We start from the raw sequence: 16,619 nt of genomic DNA on the forward strand, positions 1-16,619 counted from the left end.
TGAGGAAAAGCGTCTTAAAAGGTATCTTATCAATTTTTTTTTAGATGTCAGTCCTTGGTTGTAAACATTATTAGTTTTGTATAAAATATTGATGATAATTGTTTTTTGTAAAATGTTCTTTATGCTGATTTTACCGCTGGTGTACCGATCATGACGCAATATTATGCAAATGATATTTAATCAACACTGGTATATTCATGTCGCAATGGAAGAGGGGGGTTAGCACGCTGTAAAACCTAAATTTAACCCACCATTTGATTTTAAATACCTGTAACAAGTCAGGACCGTTGTAGATCAGGCTGCGCCGGTGGTGTAATATCTATTTTGCTTGTTTATTTTGGACTCGACTTGATAATGAGTCAGATCAGTGTTCGGTTAATCTGTTGTTATCCTTATGTAAGACATTATCAGTTGCGCTGAATATCTTATGTCATTTCGTTGTTGACTAATCAATGCAATCTTTGTGTTTGTACCACAAATTGGGATCCTTTCAATGATTATTAAAAGAACAAGTAATTTGCAAGGCGTATGTCGAAACCACCACAATGGTCCTGATTTGGCGCGAGACTTTTTGATGGAATCGGTGGGTAAAATGTCCACCGCTCAAAATTAAAATAGGTAAGTAGTCTACAAAAGTACAGAATATATGAAAAATAAATAAGTGAAAACAAAACGAACTAAAACAATCAAAATACAAAGAAGATAAAAACAGAAAAAGTCTTGTATTTTGTTGGAAGACGGGTCAAGTTCAAGATAATTATACGGTACAAGTAAACAATACAAAAAATAAATTTGTTACATAGAATGAAAATCTTTCACCTATATATCTGTTAGAAACAAAACAAAATCCTCATTATGATTTGGACAAAGGAAATGAAACATTTATAGACAGCCGATTATATGCATTGTATTACACCCTTGACCCAAAAGCTTGTCTCCCAGGCAATGATTGCTAAGTGAAAAGCCAGAAAACTGATTTCAAGCTATGGCCTATTATGATAACTAAGGAATAAAAACACAAAACTAGGGAAATCTGGTATATTACTACATAAGAAAGAGAACTCTGTAATTTTAAAGTTTTGGCATATACTTTTATGCCGAAATAAATAAAAATCAGTTTTCATGGCGCAGATGGATACACTGTAACGATCCACGAGGTCATGATGACAGCCATAAAACTTCTGTAGTGATGACTTCAATATTGTAGCAACATAACCCTGCTCCAGAAGCCTATTTGTTAGAATTCTAACGCGGTACAAAAAGTCTGCGTCGTTTCGGCAAGCTCTGGCTTAACGTATGAGTAGTGATATGAACATTCCATACGCAGGTGCTGAAGGAATGTTGCCACAAATGAAAGGAAAGTTGACAATTCTGAATGAAGAAGTTATAGAATGTCGTTCATTCTTTATATTTGATTCAGTTTCTTCAACAGTTCTTGAGGCGATATATTTTCACCGAAGGAAGTGTACATGGCAAATCAAGAAAGAACAAACAAACCAATTAGTTCAAGTTCTGTCAAGTTTCCCTTTGCATAGCTACACACACCGGTCTAAGACAATCCTGAAGTCACGAAGAAAGATTTGGAAACAGTAAATTGCGATCCGGAAGAATCTGCAGGCATAAATCTATCTTTTTACAGGGTAACGATGAAAGCGTTGAAAAATTCCTTGAAAAAAAAAAACACTCGTGAACGAAGTGATATTTTGATGTTTCTACTGAAATAGTTCTGCCAGAAATTGATACAGAAGCAAGAACAGAGTTTGCAGCTAGTATAAACATGTTATTTGTAAGTCATGCAAAAATACTTTTACATTTGATAAATGCTGAAGAAATAGAAATTATTAATGACAAAGAAATACAGTTTTATATGTCTCATCTCAATTTTGGAATAGGAACAACACATACCTAGGAAGAAGATTACGTTGCCGGTACCCATAACTATCTTATGTTTGCAAGAAAAAATATGCCTCGGAAGACAATTGCAAATTTCATAAGCCATCGTCTAAAAAAGGCAAGATAGTAGGAGTGAACAAAAAATCAAATTAGAAGAAGTCAAATTTGCTTTTGACAAAATTAAAAGGTTTTCATTTAGACAAAGGTTTGTTTCAGATTTTATTTTAAGCAAAAGACGAAATCATACTGATGTTGATGTCATGCGAAAAAAAGTCGGTGTTTTTCAACTTGACGTGTGTCACAAACCTGTTAAGTTTACACATGTTTATGATAATATGTTTTAATGTAATTTACGTTATGTAGTCAAGAAAGAGTTTTAGTTCTTATTGTCTGCCACTGTTGTGTTGACAAAACTGAATTAGATAGAAGCTAATGCATCTTTTGTACATTTTGTAGTTGCACACTCAATGTAATATTATACGGTTCACGATTTTTAAAAATCTCAACCGCCTAGCTCCAGCTCCATTACGATCATTGCTGGTATAATTCAGTAATTTGTATACAGTTCATCAACATGAAAAAAATAAAATACATTAGATTCAACTTCTTAAATGTTATTTCCTCAATAAAAAGTATACGTTTTTACATCTAATTGCCTGAAAATTGAGGACATTGTATTCACTTGCATGATATAGATATAATGCATAGGGCGAAGTGTTGCCTTTTACATTTTCTGACTGACTGACAATTAAAATCAATAAAACATTACTTACATTTATAAATGATGAACATTTTAACAGATACCCATGCTTTTTGTAAAAGTTGCAGGTTTGCTGTAATTGTTATCAAGAAAGAAAACATGACCCGAAAAAATTTCTAATTAGTGGTTCTCGATCCTTAATATCCATCATTCAGGACCAAGCTGTAGAACTTGACTTATACTTTCGACCTCAAGTTCAATTTAGTTCAATTCCTTGTTAGAAAGTGTGATGAGGGGTTCGCTACCTGTTATAATGTTGTGAGATTATTCGCTTAATATACAGGGATGTAGTTAACATATCTATCATAGTTTTTTCATCTCCTTTTAAAAAAAAAATTTCATTATTTTTTCATATTCTAAAACTCTGTTTAATTATTATCTTGATTTAAAGTTTTTTGTAGAAATGGTTACCTCAATGACATATGAATTGCATTAGGTACAACTTTCATATACTTACAGCCAATCAAATAGTGTATGAATGGTTAATAGAGCAAGAATAAGCTGGATGTGGCGCCATGCTAATTCCTTGCAAAGGTATCCAATCAGAGAAACAAATATGAGGCCTGCTGTCCATGCACAACAGATGAAAGCTTTGCATTTATGACGTAATTCTTTAGGAACGAGTTCATTACACTGCCCTGGAATACAGTTATTCGTGACATATGGTTTATAATAAGAATATCTAGGGCGTATTGCAGATTTGTATTTCTTGGTACATTGTATCTGAAAGCGTTAAATTTAGTAGGAATCATTTTTAATCAGAAGACCGAGTCTTAAATTTAAACGGGTTCTAGTTTTCGCATTATAATATCTATGAAATATTTGTACAAATTTCACAAGCTCTTTTTTTAGCATGCAAGGACCTCCACCTTTCAAAAATGATGTGTGATCAAACTTTCATAAGTTCCCCACAGTATTGATTGTTTTTGTCGATATCTACTTCGTATTTTCATTACAGTCTTGCTTATCTTCTTACAGGTTTCATAAGAGTAATCAAGGGAACTAAAGTTATAGCGCTAATCAAAAGAATGTAATCCACGGACAAAGACCAGACATGGAAAACAGACATTAACAACAAAGAACATAAAGTAACTAAAATCATACATACAAAGTAACAAAAGTATTTGAGCAACTCGGACTCCATTAAAAACTGGGAGCATGGACCAGGTGCACCGGTAGGGTAAGCATTCTCTGCTTTTCTAGAAACATCCGCCGAGGTGCTCATAAAAAGTCAAGTCCGGGGTAGACAAACGAGGAAAGGAAAACTATAACCCGTTGAATACATCAGTTTTCATGGATTCTGTCAAGTGCAAAACATGCATATATTTCGGGTTCTCATTTCTGCGATTTAAAAAACTCGATTCAAAGTGTACAAAAATCCTTTAAACCGTAAAAAAGCGAAAATAACTAGAGTCTGGGAAAAAAACATTGAAAGTAGTTGAGAAGCTACCTTCATTTCAAGTCAAATAATTCATATCAAACTTTTCGTCAAAACAAAAACCTACAAAAAAACTCACCTTTATGAAAAGAAAGAAGTAAGAATGTTTCTAGAAGATTAAAAAAAAGACCCAGGCAGAAATTGTAGTTCAAACCACTTACCAATATAAACAATAGATATAAGATGAAAGCAATTTCGAATGTAAATAATGCAATAAGTATAAGCTGTAGTTTTTGGTAGTTTCCTCAACGCCCTAAAGGGTACAAAATATTATGCTCATCAACTTTAAGATCCATTATAATTCTAGATATATTCGCAAATCGTCTGTTGACAAAAACCAATCTTGAACATCAATATTAATAAGACCGCAATTGAATGTTATGTTTTATTATGTAATTATTTACACAATATTACACAATATATCTTCCAATCTCAACCTTCTTTTGGGGTATGGTAAATTTTGGTACAATGTCAAAGGAATCCGTTTACTTTAACTCAAGTTATTATCAGCTTGTCTCTGGCTTTTTCGATACCCTATATTCTTCCTTGGCTCAATTCATAACTCCAAAAGTTAATCCAATAACTTATAATCAAATTAAGTATCTGGACACAAGAAAATAATGTGCGTTTCTGGACACTTTTTGATTCCCTTAATTCCTAAAATATTCACGTCTTAACCCCCAAAATCAATTCCAATTTTCCTTTGGTGGTATGTCACCTCATATGACAATTCAAAAAGATCAATTCTTTACATGTAATAGCCAAGTTATTGTCTGGACATCAGAAAAATGCTTAATTTCAAAAATGTTCATGTCGTATCTCCTTAAATCAATCCAGGTCTGACCATTGTGGTATAGAATATTGTAGATATGCTTTTACTGGAGTTATATAATTTAAAATGAAATACTGAAATGAAGTTTTTACATTTTTTGAAATGTATAAGAGCCATGGCGTCCTCATTGCGGTAATGAATACATATTTGACCTGTGACCTTAAAAGCACTAAGAGCCCAATTTTAGTCTGACAAGAAATTAACTTGCCGAGTATGGATCTTTATAAACTTTGAACCTTGAACAAAAAAAAAGTTCTTGCTTTAAATTCAATTACATTATAAAGCAAAAACAGCTTAGTTAATTTGAAACTGTAAAAAAACATAAAGATATCAATATATTGACTTCGTCCTCCTACTTTCACACCTGTTTCATATTTTAATTTATTTCTTTTTTAAAGTTGACCAACATCAATTTATTTTTGTTTTGTATAGTTTTGTCATGCGTGAAAGTCCATCTGACTTGTAAATTTGTTTTATGCTTGCTTACAATTGCTATTTCAATGCTGTTTCGATAGTCTAAATCGGTTTAATTTGTTAGTACGTTTGAGTCCATAATCTTTTTTTAAACTTGCAAAGTCAAACTTTTATACACAATCAATATCATATTGTTACGACCGAATGACAAACAATGGCAATGAGGTCTATAACAGTAAGTAAATGATTTAGTTTGTGACTGAAAATGCAGAAATCTAAAATTCAGAAACCAAAAGAACTTATATAAACTTTCAAACTATTACACATTTCGAAATAACCTATTTAATATAAAGCGATCTCGTTCTATAGTCATAAGATGTGTGATGGTCAAGGTTTGTTTCTTCTTGTTTCACATCGCAACTGATGCCTAAAGATTTAAAGTATGAAATAGTGAAACTACACACCTACATCTGTATGTGTCTGATCCTATAAAGAGATATACTATTTTTTTTAAAAAAGATTTCTTCTGCTAGCATCATAAACAGTATTAGGGAAGAGAGTGGAGGCTATAATTACAGTGAATTAAAAGTAAATCAATACAATTCCATTACAAAATGTCTTTCTTATGTTTGTCCTTTTTTCAGGTAAGGTTTGCGATAAAGTATACTACAAACTAAGAAAGCTACATTCCAATTCACAAGTCGCAAAGCAAACATTAAAGCCATATCATAATACATTCCTATAAAATATTTACCAATATAAACAATAGAAATAAGATGAAAACATTTTTGCCACCGGGGTTGGTCAGTTTCTATATACCAGTACATAGACGTGCCGCTGGAATAGGTCAGTTTCTATATACCAGTACATAGACGTGCCGCTGGAATAGGTCAGTTTCTATATACCAGTACATACACGTGCCGCTGGAATAGGTCAGTTTCTATATAACAGTACATAGACGTGCCGCTGGAAAAGGTCTCTTTTTTTTCTATAGTTGAAATATATGATTTGGTCACAGAGTCATTGGGCTGTCAAATCTAAGCTATACTTTTCAATGTATATTTTATTCAAAAAAAACTTTCCATTAATCACTTTCTGCAACCTCCTGCAAACCTTTGTTTTTATTTAGATTCTAATAATTCAAAAAGATGTTAGGTAGTATAATATATGAATGGGTATGTATTTTGCGCTGAGAAAATGTATGAATAAGACTTATTTTCTTGCAGTCAAATATATGAATAGGGGGTAGTTTTTCCAGCTCCAGCTGCATTCCCATACCAAGTCCTAACATTTTTCAAAAGTAACTAGTGCGAAAAACATAAGCTGTATGTCTGATGATAGTCCTTTAAACGTCCAAAATATCACAAAATATTATCAACATCACACTTACATGTATCCATCCAAAAAACAAAGTAGACAATATCTGTAGATAAATTGAATTTAGAGATTTAATATTCAAAAAGCTATCATAGAGTATTACCATAAAATACATTTAACCGTCTCAAAATCTGTCTTAGTGTACATGTTTGCACATAAAGTTCATTGCTCATGTTCTAGATTGAATTCTAATTTATCTTATATGACGATTCGGTAACCGATCTAAAGGTTTTGGTCGGAAATAAACTCATAAACAAACTTACAATGTTGCAACTTTTTTTCGTCGTAGTAATGAAATTAAACTATGTTGCAGTATTCTATTAACTGGTTTTGCTTAAAAAGTAATCAAAGAAACCAAGATTATACCGGTAAACAAAAGAATGTAATCCAGGGACAAAGACCTGACATGGAAAACAGACAAACACAACAAAGAACACAAAGTAACTAAAATCATACATTAAAAGTAAAAAAAGAAAATTAGCAATTCGGACTCCCCTAAAAACGAGTAGCATGGACCAGGTGCACCATAGGGTTACCCTCCTCTGCTTTCCTAGAAACACCCGAAAGTATACGAGCAACTCGGACTCGGACTCCATTAAAAACAGGAAGCAGGGACCAGGTGCACCGGTAGGGTAAGCGTCCTCTGCTTTTCTAAAAACACCCGCCGAGTTGCTCATAAAAAGTCAAGCCTTGGGTAGACGAAAGAGGAAATGAAAACTATAACACGTTGAACAATTCATGTTTTACATTGTAATAGCAAATGTTTTTTTTTTCACTTTTGACCTAGGTGCATTTACGAATTGTGTCAACTTATATCCTTCTACAGTAATAAGAATAAATTGAGTGTATAGGGAGGTAAAGAACCTGAACACAACTCACTGCATAACCAAGTGAATAACTTTTACACATTTTGTCACCACATGATTGACATGCACCCAGAGAAAACCTAGGCTGTAATGTTAGTCTACACTCGAAAGCGACGAAGAATGAGAACTATTGACCAAACCATCCGAGAAACACAATGACTTTTCATTTCGTATAGTCAACTTTCCTTTTATCTGTGGCAACATCCCTTCAGCACCTGCGTATGGAGTTTTCATACCACAACTCATAGGTTATGCCAGAATTTGCTGTAACTTATTGTGCCGCGCTAGACTTCTTATAATTAGGCTTCTGTGAATGGACTTTATTCTTTCATGAGCAACCTGGCAGGTGTTTCTAAAAAGTCAGTGGACGCTTACCCTACTGTTGCATTTGGTCCATTCTCCAAATATTGAATGGAGTCCGAGTTGCCCGTTTACTGTTCTGCTTCTTTGTTCGTGTCAATTTGATTTACTTGTTTCATGTTCTTTCTTGTGTGTGTGTGTTTTCTCTGTTTAATGTTTACCCCTGGATAACAATCTCTTGATTTCTGCTATCATCTTAGCTCCCTTGATTCCTCTCTTATAATGGACCTGAGCAGTGCAAACAGTGCTAGGATATATTAAAACATTTTCCCCATTTTTTGGTATCTTCTTTGATTTTATATCACCACATGGTTTATTTACCATTGTCTTCCTATCACCATTTTTTCTGTGTCTTCGTTATTTAAAGGAGACTATGTTGAGAAAAAAAGTATCATGTTCTTTTTAATAGTCGTATTCTTTTGAGAAAAATAAAATGTATTCTAAAACAAATTCAAGTCAATTTCAATCTATTAATAACCAGAACCTACGTCGGAGATGGACACGTTTTTGTATAATTTAATATAAAAACGAGCACAACTTACTGGACACTTACATAAACATGTCTATTCAGTCTAGTATTGGGCGGTGTAACCTGTAGGAGCACGGAATCATGAGCCAGAATAACCCTATTAAGAACTATGGCACATTATAATAAAACGGTAAGTTGTTGTTTTACATCCACATCATAATGTCCGCTTTCTAAGCTTGTATATTGCAAAATGCCATAAACTTGAAACATAATTCCAAAACTGGTCGAATCGTGTAGTATCTTGCTAACAGGACTCCGTTGATCTATCTAATGAGTTGATGGTACATGGTGACCGGTGTAGTCTTAAATGTTTTTAGATTCCTGTGTGACTAGAATAATCAGGTGGATTATAAAATTCCTGCACATATGCAGGAGATTTGTTTTATCCATTTCCAATCAGACTGATTGATTTCATGGCTATAAATAAATGTCGCGTAGAGGTTGTCTTACATATTGAGTGTTAAAAAATAAAATAGCACACATAAAGGTGAGAGAGTAATATTTATCAAAAAATATCAAGTATAGATTTCAAAAATACAAGTATACAAAAAACATGCATATTTCTATAGTTTATAGTTACAGCAACCACTGTAGTATCTTTGGTAATGCTGCTTAGATTCATGCTGAGTTTTTATTCTTATGCCAGGCTTTTAACTCCGCAAGAGTGGTAGGAAGCTCTCGGCCCATAGTCTCGGGTAACGGAAACAGGGCAATTGTCACGATAACATTCATGACAGCAAAAACAGCAGCTGGACCCCAGTTCACGTGTTCAGCCTGCAATTTACTTTTTACTTCATTACATTTGTTGTGAAATTAATAAACCTTTGAACTGAAGTATTAGTTCTTTTGTATCATGATTATGGATTATTTATACTGTATTAGTATTAGTATATATAAACTTGATTTACGAATTCGTCATACCATGAAAACTTTTAAAATGTATACATGTTTACAACTCACGAAAATGCCCAATATAATTGATTAAGGTCACATATGATTTGTTGATGTTATATAAAAAAGGCATATATGACAGCTTACAAACTTACCAGTGTAATTGCAAAAGGCGACATCATAGAACCTATCCTGGATATCATTGACGCCATGCCTAAACCTGCGTTCCTTGAAAGAATGATTACTTATACAAATACTTAATCTAAGTTCAATACTACTTCATATCAGTTTTTATTATCTCACTTAAAGTAATTAAAAGTACTACATGTATTATTCTAAGATAATGGTTGCCGTTTTCTAAATGTGCATAACTGTAATATACATGTATGCAAAATCTTTTTAGTCGTTGCCAACATTCATTCATTTTTTCTTGGCCGCTGTTATGAGTATATTTGTTACGTAAAAGTAAATGTAATATAAGATATCACACATTACAATATGGTGAAACTTTCCTTTGATATAAAAAGAGAAATATGTATCATGTAGATAATTAAGGAATGCTATCGGTTAAATTCAATTTTGGGTAATAGTTCAACAGATACCAAAACAAAATTAGAACAAACTTGCTATTTAGTTTGTCTTCATGATACATTCAATAACGCTGAACCTAGCTTTACCCATCTTACGTTTCATGAATACCTTTACTAGGTCATGAACATTGGGGTTGTTTCCAACTTTCCCGTTTTTTTACCTTGGTATTGCCATATGGTGTACGGACTTTCTTTTTGACTATTGTCTACATCTTTTCAGTTCGTTAATTTTATTATTACCCTTCATAACATACATGTTTTACCTCATGTTAGTAGGATACAGCTCTGGCGTGTAAAGGAAGACAGTACTAAAGGCCCCAGAAATGGCAAATCGTCCGACAAAGGAAAATATGCTGGCAAGTATGGGCAGCCAGGAATACTCATCTTTTATTGATAAAACAATCAGTCAACAGTTTTTTTTAATTTAAGGAATTTTTTCATAGAAGCCTATCGAATTCGGTCATCTTTAAAACCCTATCATGAATCCAAACAATGAGACAAACCAAAGGCTATCATTACGCATGTCAGACGTTCATAGGGTTACAATCTGGAGTTGATTTCACAAAATAAGTCGTAAGTGTAAAATACATCGTAAGTTACGGCGTCATTATAAAAAAGGGCCGTGTGGTATTATTACCAATATTTTATTTTGCTCTTACTACTTATCTGTTGATTTATAAAACAATGAACGAGTGAATAAAACATCATTGGGAAGACACAATCATTTAAAAATTGCCAATTTTACAACTTTACAATCAGAACTAAGCGACATAACCAAATGTCTCAAATCTTTTGTTAAATGATGAATAATGTCATTAAAACATTCCTAGATGAAGCTTCCCAAAGGCACCTAATTCTATCAAAACGAATAAGTTTTCTCTTCCAATTGATATTTTTTTTCGAAGTCTAGAATCGTATCGAAATTAATGGTATAAGGTGGTAGAATGTTTAGTATGCAATATGAACTCTACGAATCTTGATAAACTCTAAAAATGTCACATTTGAAATCTCTGTAGTAATTGTACTTCCCTTCTTACTTTTGTATGTGGTACTAACAGTTGCAAGCACTAAAGAAACACCTGCTATAGCATGAAATGTTGTCAGCATCCATTTCCTACCAATTCTGAAAACATTTTAATCTTGTGTTATTCTCACAGAAATTGTGTAAATTCATAAATTTCATACGACTGATGTCATCCTAAAAAAGAAGTAGGATAATTTATTTATTCAATTTGCCTTTTCAGCAACTTTCTCTTAAAGTTTGTAAGAGACACAATAGTGTTTATCGAAGGTGTAAACGGTAAATCTTTACGTTTTAGTGTAGTGTGAAGAAAAGAAATGGGATAATGCAAAAAAGAAGAAAAAATTATGATGTACCTTAACTTTGAATATGTCCATATTATGTAACTTTTATATTTTCGTTGGAGAAAAACTCTTTTTGTATTTGTTTACACTAATACTTAGTAATTGTAACTAATTTGTTTTGATTTGCTGGTACCTGTTTACTAATGATAGTTGAAAAACCATAGCTGGAATCTCGGCAAGACTTGATAAAATATTATTGAGAAATCTGTCACCAGACAACTTAGAGGCAGTTAACATCAATCCATAGTATGTTAAAGTGATAGTGATCCTGTAAAGAAGAGAAAATCATTTTATTTCTAATATGGTTTATAAAGCTAATAAGTCATCTATGAACATTAAGTGTTTATTGATACCACTTAAGTAAGTGTATGTTCTTTACCAATCTCCGCAACAGAGGTTGGTAGTGCCTTCGTCCCTGTGTTTGTTTGACGTAGGAGATACAAGGACCTCTGTTTCGGAGATTGGTTCTTTACAAGCATTGCCAAATAAGTAATCTGATTCATTCCAGTACACTTTTATCGGCTTTTTGTATTTCTTTTATTGAGTGGTTGTTTGCTTGTTTGTTTATGGGGCTACTGAAATAACAACACTTTGATAAAACTTACCATGATAACCATAAAACAGCGGATGATAACAGAATTTGTCTATGCTTCAACATTGTTAAAATTGAATATTTCTCTACTTTATCTGTCTCTTGTACTTGCAATCTCTTATCTTTATTTGGTTTTGCTAAAACCTGAACTTGGTCGGTATCGGTTGCTTCAGATTCATCTACAATTCGACCACCCTGTTCCAGAGTTGTATTATGAGCATCAGTGATAATTTTTTGTTCGAAATTGTCTTCTTCTTCTGATTCAATTTCTTCTGTTCCATCTGAGTTACATTCAACCTTAATTGTCAATTCAATGGCAGGTGTTACATTATCAATTACTTGCTGGTAATGCATATGGTTCATTCTACAGGCTTTTTTCAAAAGTTTGTCTGCTCTCTCTTTCTTTCCATTTGCTATCAGCCATCTTAGTGACTCTTCTAAAAATCTGAAATAGCAAAAGACAAGTTTTCATCTTCTACATTTCATCGGGCATAAAAATTACTTTTCTCGTTATTGAAAGATTATATTTTGACTTCTTACAAGGCGTTGGTGGCCCTTTCTGTCGTTCCCTTTCTTTGTTTCTTTTCGCATTTAGTTTACCTTAGTAGATTTTTGAATCAGCTGTATATTAGGAGCCTCTCTTTTATACATTTTTTTTATATTTAAGGAGTGTGTTTTGCTTGTAGAATATTTATTTTTGTCATTTAATGAGTTTTTACAAGATGTACATAATATTTCAAACATAATCATCAACTAAGATTTTCATTACATACATTTGTACATTACTATTAATTCCTATTCTCTTGATTAAATTTTGTGTTATTATATGTTACCTACAGCCAATCAAACAGTGTATGAACGGTAATTAATGCAAGAATGAGCTGCATGTAGCGCCATGATAAATCCCTACAAAAGTATCCAACCAATGAGACGAATACGAGGCCAGATGTCCATGCGCAATAAATAAAAGCTTCAATTTTGTGACGTAGTTCTTTTGGGACGATTTCAACATACAAAATTGCATTCGTCATCACACTTCCCTGAAAAATATTCGTGTCATATTTCTTTCTATATGAATTGTGCTTATAGTTTATTGCAGAATACTTCCATCGAGTACTTTTGTGGTATTCTTTGCTGTTTTAAATAATGTCGCCGATTTCAGTTTGAGATATCGACAAAAACAACAACGAAACATAAACATAGAAAGAATTTATAGACATTACATACAAGTACATGGCCAAAACATTTAAAAAACAGAAAATAGACAATATACAATATACATACATAATGATGACAACAGATAATTTCATATAAAATCTGAAGAACGGGGAAGACAGCACACAAGAAAATCTTCCAATTTGAAATCCCACAAAGTAAGAAACAAAAGCTCATTTGATGATACCCCCTAATCCCCTCTCTCCGAAAACCATATAAGAGACATGTCATTCAGATGGAAAACAAAATTATAGGTGTACAGTGACATCATTTGTTGGTCGACTAATGGCAGTCTATTGTTTGCATCAAGAAACAATCCTTCAAGCCATTGAGGTGGAAATAGAAAATACGAGATGAAAAAAAGGAATAAAAATGTGAAAGTTTCATCGAATTCCGTTCGATGGTTTTAGACGAGTAATTGGGGCTTTGGAACTTGGGTACCACATTCAAACAGGGAGTGGCATCATGTACTTTGAAAGAAAAAAGTAATACCATGTCCTGCTCCGACATCAGCAACTAAATAAAATTCGGTAAGCATCAAAAAGTTTCAGTGGGTTTTCAATCCTGTAAGATTTGATTTCAGGTAATCAAATAGAAAACAGCGTTTCACAAATCATAAATATAATCAATGGATTTCGGTATATACTTATTTTTTTTCAAAATAGATATATTTGCCTGGATGTAAAAGAACTTTCACTATACTGGTAAAACTTTAACTTACCCCTTGGAATGTTCCTTGAAGAAATCTGAAGATTAAAAAGGCGTCAATATTAGGTGTAAAAACTGTTGCCAGTGCTGTGAGAAAGTATAGTATTCTTGCTGTAACATTACATGGTTTACGACCCAACTTGTCAGCCAAAGGAGCAAATATCAGTGCCCCAACCGCTTGTCCAAGCATAATCAATGTCTGTGCAAATTCTGATCGCTCTGCTCCACTGCAAACAAGGTCCCACTGAAACATAGCACATATATTTCAAACCAGATTTCCATAATTGGATTCAAATGCATTTTAAGTTTTATCAGTCGCTTAGGTATTTAGAATATTTTGCTGTCATTTATATATTGATTAATGCCTTCCTTGAAGAATTAATTATTTTTTTAATATCTACTGAGATGCTCATACGTAGTCCACTGACATATCGAATATCAAAACTACACAATTAATACCACAAATTTATACAATTCGCATAGATAATGGATCTATCGATAACACGGACGGAGTTTTGTTGTTTTAAGTTATAATATTTCCAAATTTGGTATACTGGTACTGATTACCATTCTAGTCTCCGTTAGTGATTACTAGTTCCTCGATCTAGACATCCCCGTTAGTGATTACTAGTTCCTCGATCTAGACATCCCCGTTAGTGATTACTAGTTCCTCGATCTAGACGTTGGTTCTGATAGCCGCATACAAAACCTAAGTATGTGAGTGCAAACATACCTATTTTATAATTACCTTCTCTACTTGTTATCGTACCAATGGTTGCAAATGGATGCATACCTCATGTATACTTAAAGTATGACAAACTGGTATCTGTAAAAGAATACTTACGTCTGTGACAGTTGATCTGTCTGCTGGTATGCCAAATTTATATCCATTAATGCATTTCTCTTTGTACTTCTGTACTCCAGTACTCTCATTTACGAGTATGTTTATGTCACATTTTCCATACTGAATGTCTATATCTGAATTGTTTGTCAAGTAATGTTGATGGTGATGTAAGTATGACGTAATGTTTATGTCTGCACATCGATATGGCGGTCTATATCCTATAAAAGTGTCCAGGTTTATTCTATGAAGTACATTAAATCCTTTTATAAAGGCATTTTCCATTTTCTCAGTTAAGAAAACATACTGTGGGTTAGTCGATTTGCTATTGACCCTTAAAACTTATCTATCAACCATTTCACCCAGTCGGCTTGTTACTGAGATTTGAAGAATAAAGAATACAACATATGTCCAAACAAACGCCACTTATCAAAGAACGAAAGGAGAAAAAATAAAACATATTAAAAAAAATGTAAAATAACAGGGAGAGTAAAAGTTTTATATACATGTGTCATAGACATGCTCCCTGTTATCAATGATAAACCGTTATCCAGAATGGTTTGTCTTCCTCGTTTGTCTACCCCGGACTTGACTTTTTATGAGCAACTCGGCGGGTGTTTCTAGAAAAGCAGAGGACGCTTACCCTACCGGTGCACCTTGTCCATGCTCCCAGTTTTTAGTGGAGTCCGAATTGCTCATTTACTTTTGTTACTTTGTATGTATGATTTTAATTACTTTATGTTCTTTGTTGTGTATGTCTGTTTTCCATGTCTGGTCTTTGTCCTTGGATTACATTCTTTTGATTACCGCTATAACCTTGGTTCCCTTGATTACTCTCTACCAGAGAACAGCCATCAATCACCAGATTGCATTCACACTTGTATATGATAATAGTAGAAACATATCTTGATGGATATGTGTAGGGGGTATAGGTGGGTCAAATTGATGCAGAGCTGCAGGTAGCGTGATTTTTTCATAGAATTTGTATTAACTAATTGTGCCTTCTAAATGTTGACTGGTTGAAGGGCAATTGACAAAATATGGTTATTTAAAAAGAAAATTAATTTTATCTTTATCATTCACATAATAGTACTTTTAATCACGCTCAGCATGTCCAAAGCATGAATTAATGACAGATTGGATGACAGTACCTGCCCTTGACAGTGTTGCAGCCGATAACATCAATTATTTTATTTGCAACAGAATTGGTTACATGTATGTATTCTTTTAACACGCATGTATACTCGAAAAAACCAAAACAAGAGAAAAAGAGTTCTTTTTTGTTTACCTATTTTGCTTCTATGTCTCGGTATCTTTTTTGTTTGTATGGTCATCGTTAAGCACCTTTGTGCAAGCAGGAGAGAACTAATATGAATGATAACTCTTTGTGGTGTTTTAAGGAGTAGTATTAAACCATAGTTACTTAGTGGACAAATCTTACATGTGCGAATATAAGACAAACTACTATAGACACAAGAACCATTAATAATCCACTCAAAATCCTCAAATCACCAGTTATTTTTTTTTTTGGCTTTGTTAAATTAATTATGTAATACATTATGTACTTTCTCGTCGTATTTATAAAAAATGTAAAAAAAAAAACGAACATTAGACAGTACTCACCTATGTAAACGATAGAAATCAGATGAAAACTATTTTCAAAAGTAAAGAATGCAAGAAGTACTAATTGGAGTTTCTGATATTTTCCTAAACGTCCTAAAGAGTACAAAATATTGTCCACATCAACTTTAGGATCCATGATAAATTCAGCAAGTTGATACAATTTCCAGATACACGTACATGAATCGTGAGCTTTAATATTCAGAAGTCTAAATTTAACATCACAATAACAAATGCATATTATTACCTTTAGTATTCTTTTCTTTTTAAGGAAAAACTCTGCGCCATGTGACTCGACTGATACTCGGTAGTATCAAAAAGGGAAGGT

General features: G+C 33.1%; 1 protein-coding gene across 2 annotated transcripts; it reads right to left on the reverse strand.

The window, feature by feature from the left end:
- Positions 1 to 8,963: 8,963 nt before the first annotated feature.
- On the reverse strand, positions 8,964 to 16,430 carry LOC148621562 (solute carrier family 22 member 6-A-like). 2 transcript variants are annotated; one of them, XM_088576065.1, is made up of 10 exons: positions 16,295 to 16,430; positions 14,675 to 14,892; positions 13,844 to 14,074; positions 12,745 to 12,947; positions 11,921 to 12,352; positions 11,449 to 11,583; positions 10,988 to 11,073; positions 10,214 to 10,334; positions 9,516 to 9,588; positions 8,964 to 9,243 (listed from the first exon to the last, which is right to left on the reverse strand). In XM_088576065.1, the coding sequence occupies exons 1-10, from the start codon at positions 16,428 to 16,430 to the stop codon at positions 9,088 to 9,090; spliced, it is 1,791 nt and encodes a 596-aa protein (XP_088432191.1). In that variant the 3' UTR covers positions 8,964 to 9,087. The 2 variants fall into 2 exon arrangements, with proteins under 2 accessions (XP_088432191.1, XP_088432192.1); XM_088576066.1 differs by lacking the exons at positions 14,675 to 14,892; positions 16,295 to 16,430 and adding an exon at positions 14,398 to 14,529.
- Positions 16,431 to 16,619: the final 189 nt, after the last annotated feature.

This window comes from Perna viridis, chromosome 3, assembly GCF_037379345.1.
Source record: "Perna viridis isolate PV_CMFRI_1.1 ecotype Kerala chromosome 3, ASM3737934v1, whole genome shotgun sequence".
NCBI classification, from domain to species: domain Eukaryota; kingdom Metazoa; phylum Mollusca; class Bivalvia; order Mytilida; family Mytilidae; genus Perna; species Perna viridis.

Coding starts and splice junctions, on each gene's coding strand:
- LOC148621562 (XM_088576065.1), bottom strand. CDS start 16,430: ATGGATCCTAAAGTTGATGTGGACAATATTTTGTACTCTTTAGGACGT. Junction 12,948..13,843: donor TTCAAGGAACATTCCAAGGG/GTAAGTTAAAGT, acceptor AATATTTTTCAG/GGAAGTGTGATGACGAATGC. Junction 10,335..10,987: donor TGTTAGTACCACATACAAAA/GTAAGAAGGGAA, acceptor TATCAATAAAAG/ATGAGTATTCCTGGCTGCCC.